This window comes from Anopheles funestus, chromosome 2RL (assembly GCF_943734845.2).
Source record: "Anopheles funestus chromosome 2RL, idAnoFuneDA-416_04, whole genome shotgun sequence".
Lineage (NCBI taxonomy): Eukaryota > Metazoa > Arthropoda > Insecta > Diptera > Culicidae > Anopheles > Anopheles funestus.
This window is the reverse complement of record NC_064598.1, coordinates 43,715,294-43,725,659: the sequence shown is the minus strand read 5'-3', so window position 1 is coordinate 43,725,659 and position 10,366 is coordinate 43,715,294. Positions and strand designations below refer to the sequence as shown.

Sequence of the window (10,366 nt, the reverse complement as noted above, 5' to 3'; positions counted from 1 at the left end):
TAAATCCGGTTTCTATTGGTTTTGCAGTTTTATGATGGTTATTATCTTAAATTTCTTTGAGAAGAATCATGTATGTTTCCTCCACAACCTCTGTTTCGTCTAGAAATCTATGGGAGTCCATCAAATTTGCCGGCAATCATCTCCCTGCCCGGATTTGACAGCACAATTGTGACAAGCGTAAAATGCTTGATTTTGACAGTAACACAAACTCGTGGGAAAGCATTTGCAGGTGCATAAACACGAGTCTTGCTTGTAGAAGTTAGTGAATATTTAGACAAATAAAACTTTTCGTAACAAAACCACCGCTAATTCGTCCACATCATGGGAGTACCAGCATTTTTCCGCTGGTTGACGCGGAAATATCCGTCCGTGATAATTGAAGCTGTCGAGCAGAAGGTAAGATTGTGTGCACGCCACCGAGGCGATGTGTGCACTGTGCATTTATGTTTTCCATAAGGAAAGTGAGTTTTCGCAGGCATTATCATTACCGTTGCATTCTTCCGCAGACCGTGGACGATCAGGGGCATGTTACCTACGGAAATTTTTCGGATCCGAACCCAAACAACGTGGAGTTTGATAATTTGTACTTGGACATGAACGGTATTATTCATCCGTGTACACACCCGGAAGATAAACCGGCACCGAAGAATGAGGATGAAATGATGGTCGCTATCTTCGAGTGCATCGATCGACTGATGAACATTGTCCGACCGCGCAAGTTGCTGTACATGGCTATCGATGGTGTTGCGCCACGTGCAAAAATGAACCAGCAGCGGTCACGTCGCTTTCGCGCATCTAAGGAATCGGCCGAAAAGGCGGCCGAGGTAGCCCGCATCCGGGAGGAGTTGGCTGCCAAGGGTGCAATTTTGCCACCGGAGAAAGAAAAGGGAAGTAACTTCGATTCGAACTGCATTACGCCCGGTACACCATTCATGGATCGTTTGAGCAAATGTCTGCAGTACTACGTACACGACCGAATGAACAATCATCCGGGATGGAAGAATTTGAAGGTTATCCTGTCGGATGCCAATGTTCCCGGCGAAGGGGAACACAAGCTAATGGACTTCATTCGGAAGCAGCGCGTTCAACCGGACTATGATCCGAGCACACATCATGTGCTGTGTGGTGCCGATGCGGATCTGATTATGCTGGGGCTAGCAACGCACGAAACGCATTTCACCATTATTCGTGAAGAATTTCTCCCGAACAGAGAGCGGCCGTGCGATATCTGTCAGCAGATGGGTCACGAAATGAAGTGCTGTACCGGGTTACAATCGGAACGAGATCTGTCCAACGCTACCCCACCGACACCGGGCAAGGAGACGCAGTACATCTTTGTGCGACTGAACGTACTGAAGGAGTACCTGCGGAAGGAACTGGATATGCCAAACTTACCGTTCGCATACGATTTCGAGCGCGTGGTGGACGATTGGGTGTTTATGTGTTTTTTCGTCGGTAATGATTTCCTGCCGCATCTTCCGAGCTTGGAGATCCGGGAGAATGCAATCGACCGGCTGGTGACGCTGTACAAGAAGTGTGTGTACAAAACGCGCGGTTACCTAACCGACTCTGGAAGCGTGTTACTCGACCGTGTAGAAATGATTATGAGCGATCTGGGCTATGCGGAGGACGAAATCTTTAAGCAGCGTAAAGATAGCGAGGATCGTTTCAAAGAGCGCAACAAGCGCATGCGATTACAGAAGGAACGCTGGCAGCGTCCCAAATTAGAACAGCTAAACAACTCGCAGTTCGCACCGACGCCGCTCGGACGCGGTATGCAGCCCCAGGCGATTGTGAATCCTCGCCAGGAAGCGGCCAATTTTCGAATGCGCGGACAGCAGGGTGCAGGAAATGCGGAAGTTAATACGGCTGGTAACAGTAGTACAGAACAGCAAGGTCCACGTGGTATCAAGCACAAAGCGCAAGAATCACTCGCAGTGGCGTTAGCCGACGAAGAGGAAAAGGATACGCCCGACGAGGTACGGCTCTGGGAGGATGGATTCAAAGATCGTTATTACGAATCGAAGTTTGACGTTACGTCGCAAAACAGCAGCTTTCGGCAAACGGTCGCGTGGGAGTACGTGCGTGGCCTTTGCTGGGTTTTGCGCTATTACTACCAGGGCTGTGCCTCGTGGGAATGGTACTTCCCGTATCATTATGCACCGTTTGCGTCGGATTTGAAGCACCTGGAGAACGTAAATACTCACTTCGATCCTGGCACACCGTTCAAACCACTGCAGCAGCTAATGGGCGTTTTCCCGGCCGCCAGTCGCAGTCACGTACCGGATGCGTTCGCCGAACTGATGGTCGATCCCTGCAGTCCCATCATTGACTTTTATCCGATCGATTTCCGCATCGATCTGAATGGTAAAAAGTTTGCCTGGCAAGGGGTAGCCCTGCTGCCGTTCGTCGACGAAAAACGGCTGTTCAAGGCAACGGATCCGAAGGTACCGTTGCTGACGGAAGAGGAACAGTTGCGAAACCAGAACGGGGATGCGAAGTTGTTCCTTCTGCCCGGTTCCGCCGGGTACAAAACGTTGGCCGGACTGTATGGGGATGGTGAGGATGTAGATTACGAGCGCGAAATTTCCGCTACGATAGATTTTATTCAGGGATTCGTTATTCCGACGAAGGAAAATGTACCCAAGGAGGGTATGCTTTCGTCGCCCATAGCTGGACTGCCGGCAGTGACCGAAAATCAGGTGATATCGGTGCGCTTCCAGGATCCCAAGTTTGCGGACGATTACGTGTTCCCGGCCTGTAAGCTCGCTAATGCACAGGAACAACCGAAGGTGTTGAATGCGAATGCGATTGGGTTTGGTCAGCGTACAGACCGTGCGCACCTTGGCGCGGCTGGTCATCGGATGGTGAATAATCGTTTGGGACTAGGGTACGGTGGTGGCCAGGGCGGTGGATACAACAACAACTTCCAGGGATCGGGAGGCTATGGTAACAACAATTATCGTAACGGTGGTCGTGGAGGAGGTAAGTTTCTCTTAATGTTTTACAATTTCTTAATAGTTTTAGCGCTTCAGAAGCATTTATTACGACTAAACGCTAGTAAAGCATTCTGTGCCATTAATATTAATTATTCCAAGGGTTTGGCGTACGTTAAGCAGCTCGACCGTCCCTCCGTAGCAAGGACTGACTATCCGGCTATGTGGTAAAAATAAGTCTAGAAGCCAGAAATGGCCGGCATTACTTTAAAGGTCGATAAGCCAAGAAGAGAGAGAACTTGTTTTTGTATGATATTTTGTAAAACATAGGAAAATTTCCGTCTTCAGGGTCTGCTAACAAACCCTAAAGCTAAAACCTTACAGTACCTTTTATGCCCGTTTAGTACTACGTTTTGATGAAATTTTATTGTGATACGAAGTGCAATGAGCTTTTCCAGATTGAATTTGAAATAATCATAAATTAATGAACAATGAAGTAATAACATATTTCCAAATAATCAATATTGGAAAGCGGATGGACGCTTTATCTGAGATTATCGAGCTCAAAGGTTTAGCTTTCAAATAGTAGAAATCTAATGCACGAAACGATCATTCGGGTCAATCATTCCATGCTGCAGTTATGGCTAGTAACACAACAACCACAAACCTTTAGTCGTCAATTATGCGATGATTGGAAACCAGCAGCCAGATAATGATGAATTAGCGAAGCCAACGGCAGATAACACAGGGATGGTTTAGAAGTTTTGCAGTTTTGCTACAACTTTTTTGTTTCCTCTCCTCAACTCCCTCTGTTGCACAGAAGCCCCAAAAGAACGTTAAGTGTCCTCTCGACAGAATCGCTCATTGTCGGTTTGTGAGGCCTTTGTTTCTTTCGGGTTGGGCGAGACACGTTAAGCGTATCCCGAACCAGGATTGCCACTTTGGCACGTTTTTTGCCTTCTCCACCTACACACTGCTGTTCCATTCATTCGGTGCGTCGCGGCCAATGCGTGCCTGCCGACAGGGTTGATATTGTTCGGTTAATTAGTTCCGACTGTGTGGTTTTGTGTGGTAGCACTTTTTTTCTGTTGGACTGGCTGGAATATCTTTCACTAATGAGTGTGTGTGTGTGTACATGGATGGGAGCGGCTCATTTGGATGGCGCACTGTGGCTTAATAATGATGGTTTGTGGGTTTTAGTGGGATTTTTTTTATTGTTGTTGTTTCGCAACGACACGGAAGAATGATAAGCATATGCAATCAACGTCAACAATCGCACAAACGCACGTACCGATGGTGTGTGTGTTTTTTTGGGGACAATCGACAAATGATGCATCCTGCCAGCCATCTAGCTGAGTTTAAGTAGCCACCCCTCGGGGGTTGGAAGATGCTTATCGTGCTCACTAGCAGTGTTGAAGTGTGTTTGTCCCCGACAAGGGAAGAGTTCTGTTTTACAGCACTATGTAGATTTTGGTTCCTTGCAATACACAATATTGGTGGGTGGAATTTAAAATGTATTGTTCCCAAATGTAAATGTTCCCAGCTGTATTAAGTCATATCTTTTCTTAAATAGCAAAACGAGACATAGCAATGTATGGGGTGACATTCTATTTTACTAGAGAAGTTATTCTATCATGTCATAACATTGAGCCATATTCTTTTGCTCCTGGAATGCCAGGAACGTTTGGAATCGAAGACGACGATACGGACTAAAGTATGTGAAGATGTTGTTTTGTGGAGTTTGTGTTTTTTTTATTCTAAGACGAACATTTTTTACACCCTTTTTCTTATCTCCATTCCACATGCTTTGTCGCGTTCGCTGTTGTTTATTTGCGGACTTGAAAGAGAAAATTTCCTAGCTCTCTATTCCTTCAAGTGGAAAGGGTTCACTTGCACAAGTGCTTTACCACAGAAGACACAGGCAAGGAAGAAAAGGAATCATTATTTGTTTCTAATAAGGATATCCACTTACAGTTCTTTTATTTTCCCACCCGTAGCAGCTCCCGTTCGATCGCTAGTATCGAAGAAAGATAAACAAAACACGTGAAATGGAAGGAACAGTTTGGAAAGGGATAAAATGAATGGAATCGTAAAGAAAACAAACTTTTTTTTTGTTGCTGGGGTTTTTTTTTGTGGCACGATAGCACGATCCGGAAGATAGCGTCCCCGAATGTTATGCTTCTGTGGAATGTATGGTTTTTTATTTTAAATATATGTGCGGACACAATCGTGTGTACACGCTTTGGTGATCATCTCCAAAAACATGTGAAGCTTTAATTTTGAAGTGTTGCTGGATCAAATAATCGATGCTACAGAGTAGTACCCACACGATATCGGGGCGTGCAATTGGAGAAGTAATGTATAAATTTTCGTTATATGAATAGAAGCGTATTTTGCGGCACAATTTGAATATTCAATGCCAAAACGGATAAGGAGAAGAATGCTAAGTCTTAGATGCTATACATGCATAAAAATGTCACAAAATTAAGGTTGGGGGAGTATAAATTAAGATTATTTGTTTAAATATTTCCCACATTTGTTAATGTGCATGAAGAAATTGTCGTGAGGCAAGCGTACATCTACTAATCTAGGCAAGTATGGCTAATAATAGGTTCTGTTCTTAGCCTCAATGCAGGAAATAAAAGCATTGTCTAATGAGATAATATCGATAACACTCTCAGCTTGCCTTCGCCGCAAGGACATATGTAGCGAAGGATTAGGAAGCGTTCGAGACTCTCAATTAGAATTGAACGAAGATTTTCCCAATAGAAAAAAAAGCTTGACACACTGTCAACATTCGTCGAATCTGCCATTCACTGTTTCGCAGGAGTAGGGCCCAAAAAGAAAAGAACTGATCCTTCTTCTACGTCTCCCATTTTTTTGGCTTTTCTTCCTTTTTTTGCGCTCCTTAAAAATGGATTTGGATTAGATGATAATTGAGGCTTGAGGAGTCAACTTGCGAAGAAGCATACTCGGTGACGATGATTGTACTGAACCGATTACAAAGGCTCATCTTTATGTTGCCTATCTTCGTATGCTTGTGGGTGTAGTTTTGTTTGCCAACAAATGCATTGTTTGGGTTGTGGCCTTCCGTTTCCTACCTGCCGTGGTTTGTAGGTTTACAGTCGAATTCATACATTCTTTCCACTGCAACCCCGCTACCGTTCGGCTTGGTTTCAGATTGGCATCAAATTACAACTTCGGGGAAGATCAGGGATTGATCGATTGCATTGAAATGAAGTGCAGCATGCAGTCAGCAGATTTGTGAAGCCGCCATAGTAAAAGATATTAAAAAAAAACATGTGCTTTGTTTTGTTAAAAATACTCCTCTTATTGTAATCTGATAACGATCCTTGATTTTTAGATAAAAAAAAAGTTGCGCCTTGTCTTTGCGCTTTGAAATGTTAGATGTGTTTAAGGGTAATTATGTTACGCATCGGAATTGTAATGGAAGCCAATTACTCTTTATGGTTTAGTTGTCAACGTGTCCGGCCGTTCACAGCGATCCCATCTGCTTTGCCATCTGATTGACACGTTACGCTTATGATCATTCACGAAATGTGTTTAAATGTATTTTAATATCATTGTAAATTACATCATACTCAGAACAATTGTTTAATGTTTATTCTTAAAAAATGTAAAAAAAAAAAGATTTGTTATACGTTTATGTATATTTTGATCTACTTGAACCTGTTAGGTCGATCTTGTCTAATTGTTGACCATCAATGATTATCACCATTGGCAAAATAATAAGGTTTTGTTTGGATCAGGTTTGAATCCGACTCATAGTAAACAACTTTTAGTTGTTCCCATCACCACGATTTAAAAAAATCGTGAATTTATAGAATGTATACACAGTCATAACTAAGTCTCTAGCTGTGTAAGTTTTCATTTTTGAGGTGGTATTTAAGAAAGAGTTCAGTGATGGTCATGACTACGTTCCCATCTTTAATAAAAAGATAAAAATTCTGTGAAAGATTTGAGTTATACTTTGCCATATTGTCAGGCACGCTTATGCTTCTTTGTGCCTAATGTCCATAAGATATTTTCTCTTTATATTTTGCCTTTACCCGTATATATTCGTGTTACGAAACATACAGGTGTATGTAATCTGTGATCTTTTGTTACATTTTACATGAAGCGTTCACCGGTCTCCTATCGGTATATGTCGTCGTGTAATTTGCGTCAGATCTTTTCCAATCCCATGCTCACGCTTTCCATAGCTTTGAAAATATCCAGCGGGTGACAATCGGACAATAAATTGCAAATTGATCTCGAGAGGCTTAATGCAGGGTGCATTTCAGCGTTCGAAAAGTACTCACTTGAAATTCGCATTCGCTCAGAAAAAGGGGGATGAAAATTCGAAACCATCTCATCTCCAAAAGCCAGCCAGCCTTGTGCCTAGTCAGTTCCGTTCTATTCAGTGTATCTCTTCCATGATTGAAATTGACGATTTTCGCTGTGCGAAGAACGATCCCAATGAAAGGCGCTGTAAGTCAAGTGATTTCCGGCACCCCCTGATGGTGATGTAACGGAAAGGCAGGATTTACATAGGTTTACCGCTAGTTGAAGGGTTCATCATCATGTTCACTAGCAACGTTGCACTTTCGGGCTGCTAATGATGCAGTTGTTGAAGGTTCAGTCTAGGTGTGACGTGATGTTTGAGCCAAGACCGTGACCGTGACTAAAACAGAAGCATTAACAACGTAAATAGTTTTTTTTTTTCAAAGATAAGGATAGATATTTTTGGTTAATGCAAAGTACAACGATACATCAATAAATTCAAGGCGATTCAGTTCAATTTGTATAAAGTTTAAGTAAACTGTTCAATTAGGTTATCGTTAGAAAGCCGATCATTTTATTTTTATAAATAATAAAATAATATTTATGTTTTGTTCGTATAATAATCTGATTCATACGAACAATAAAGTTATTGGTTTGGGTTCTATTAGGAAAATCAAATGTTTCGTTTGTACAATCGGCAACGAACGGCAAGCAAGGATTATGCCATGGCGCTATCGTGCGGTTATGCGAGCAAAAAGCAAAAATAATAAAGATAAGGGTTCGTTTCGGTCACACCGTGCAATGTCTCGTGTGGTAGCATCAGTAGGTTTTAAGCGGAACAAATACAAATTGTCACTAGAGAGCACTGGCTGGCGCGCATCATCGACGCAGCAGGACGCAGGGTTTGCGGTTTGGCCACTTAACTTTCCCGAATGCGGTCTATTGTGGAGCATAGTTTGTCAAGGTTTGTCCCTCCCATGGCGGGGGAGGGAGGAAAACTTTGTTGGCGCGCCGGACTGATCTTCTTTTGGGCCCACTTAAATCCTTGGTGTGGAAATGTTCGACACTTGAACAAGTTCGCTATTCATCCCGTGTGGCTTACGGTACCGGTGGCAAAACGTTGGAACGACACGTGTCCTTTTTAGAGCAGGAAGGGTTTGTAGTTGCACATGGCTGAATAATCCTTCGCCGTACGAGTTGATCTATTATTCTTTCGGGGTTTGATTTTGGCAAGGCATTGGTACGTTCGTACGTACCGAGCATATGTGTGTGGGACATAATTATGCGGACGAGTGCTGTTTAGAGAGCTGGTTCGATATGCTACGACGTGCTGAGATCGTGATTGTGCGACATGACGGAATGGGGGACCACTATTTGCGTTCAAATCGCAATCGGCAAAGAACTAGAGCAATGGTTCCATTTTGAATCTTCGGTGTGGATCATCAATAGATGTGCCAATGTACCACGACGTTAACTCAAGTGATGTAACAGTAACGGGTGCATATTAGAATGGGCATGATTGGTGGTTATGTTTGCCAGAAGTGTTGCATATGTGTTTTGACAGTGCTTGAACATAATTTTCCTGCGAGCGTAAGCTTCTATGGCAATGTGTTTTGAATGTTTAGTTTTTTTTTTGTTTCCCCATTTCTCCCCAGCTACGGACAACAACTATTCCGGCTACAACAGTTCATATAACAGAGGTAACCAGCAGTATAACCGTCAGGGAAATGATAGGCCGGCGGACAACGAAACAACATCCGCATCGGGCAACAACGACAATCGGAGCGTGTTCGAGCAGCTCAGCAGCCAGATACAAGAGTACCAGCAGCAGATGATAAACGAAATTTCGCGCAATACCTCATCGCCACCTACGGCCTCGAACGTGCTGCCAAACCCGTTCGCTAACCAGATACCGTACGATTACAACAATTCTGACAACAATAGAAGCTGGACAACCAACAACGTTGGACGTAATAACAACAACCGTGGTTTTGGTGGTGGTGGTGGTGGTGGAAGATCCTTCGGATATGGTGGCGGCAGAGGGAACTATCGGAATAACAACCAAAACAACAATCGCTACGGACAGAACAATTATGGTTCGTCGGGTGGGGGCGGAAATAATCGGTTTAACAATCAGCGCAGACCGTACTAATCAACGGAAACGTTCCGAAGCTGACTACCGAGGTTATAGTATGTTTTTAAGGTTTTGTTTTTAAGTTCAATTGCTGCATCATTCGGGGATCGAGCATATTTCTCTAATGCGTTAAATCTGCTTGAAAAAAAGACGGTGAGATGGGTTAGTAGTAAATAGATGGTAAGCGCAGAAATGTCATAAGAAAGAACATTCAGATCACAACAATTTACTATTGTTCCGAATGAATGGTACAAATTGGTGTATTTTATAAGGAGGAATCTTATTAAAGCAACGGTACTGGTTCATTCTGCGATTAGGAAAACAAAACCCGATTCTTGATGCAAATTATTTGTTTGTTTCTTCTAATGAAGAATCATTACATTAGGCCCCGAATGTAGATGAAACTTGCAAAATTTGATAAATATCATGGTAGTGTTATTAGATATGAATATGATATCATCGTCAGCGTACAAAATGCATTTGTATAATTGATCGTCACTGTAATTAGGTTGACACTGTTGGGTTTCCTGCAGTACATCTGCTTTGTGAGAAAGTGTTCTTCCGCACCTTGCTAACTATTAAACTTACGTAAGTGTAATACCATTTGTTGAGATACGTTCTGAACACATTACTACATGGAACTCATATTTAGAATCAAAACCGTATTTTGCGAATATTAAACGGTTGACGCACCTTTTATCAAGTGATATGTGACGTAGAGTTTTACTTTGTATTCCGAAAGCTGGTTTTTCCTAAGGCTACATTCTTCTTCTTGAGGATTGCGACAATCGTGGATGTTGTTGTAGGATCTAATCCGGTCTAAGGCTAAGTATACAAATTGCGAACCGCTGGCAGTCATGTTATTGACGTGTCGACAATTGTATTTGCAGTGAAACAATCTTGAGAAGCACAAAACAAAATATTAACATCGCCCTTATCACTGGGACCAGAGAAAGGTGATTTCGATGCTCTTTTCTCTTGTTGGCTTAACGATTTCTAATATCATGGCGGC

At 42.9% G+C, this 10,366-nt stretch overlaps 1 protein-coding gene across 1 annotated transcript; it reads left to right on the top strand.

The window, feature by feature from the left end:
• The first annotated feature begins 136 nt into the window (after positions 1-136).
• LOC125760552 (5'-3' exoribonuclease 2 homolog) lies at positions 137-10,061 on the top strand. The gene is made up of 3 exons (XM_049420793.1): positions 137-396; positions 507-2,985; positions 8,876-10,061. The coding sequence occupies exons 1-3, from the start codon at positions 322-324 to the stop codon at positions 9,370-9,372; spliced, it is 3,051 nt and encodes a 1,016-aa protein (XP_049276750.1). The 5' UTR covers positions 137-321; the 3' UTR covers positions 9,373-10,061.
• The last annotated feature ends 305 nt before the right edge of the window (positions 10,062-10,366 follow it).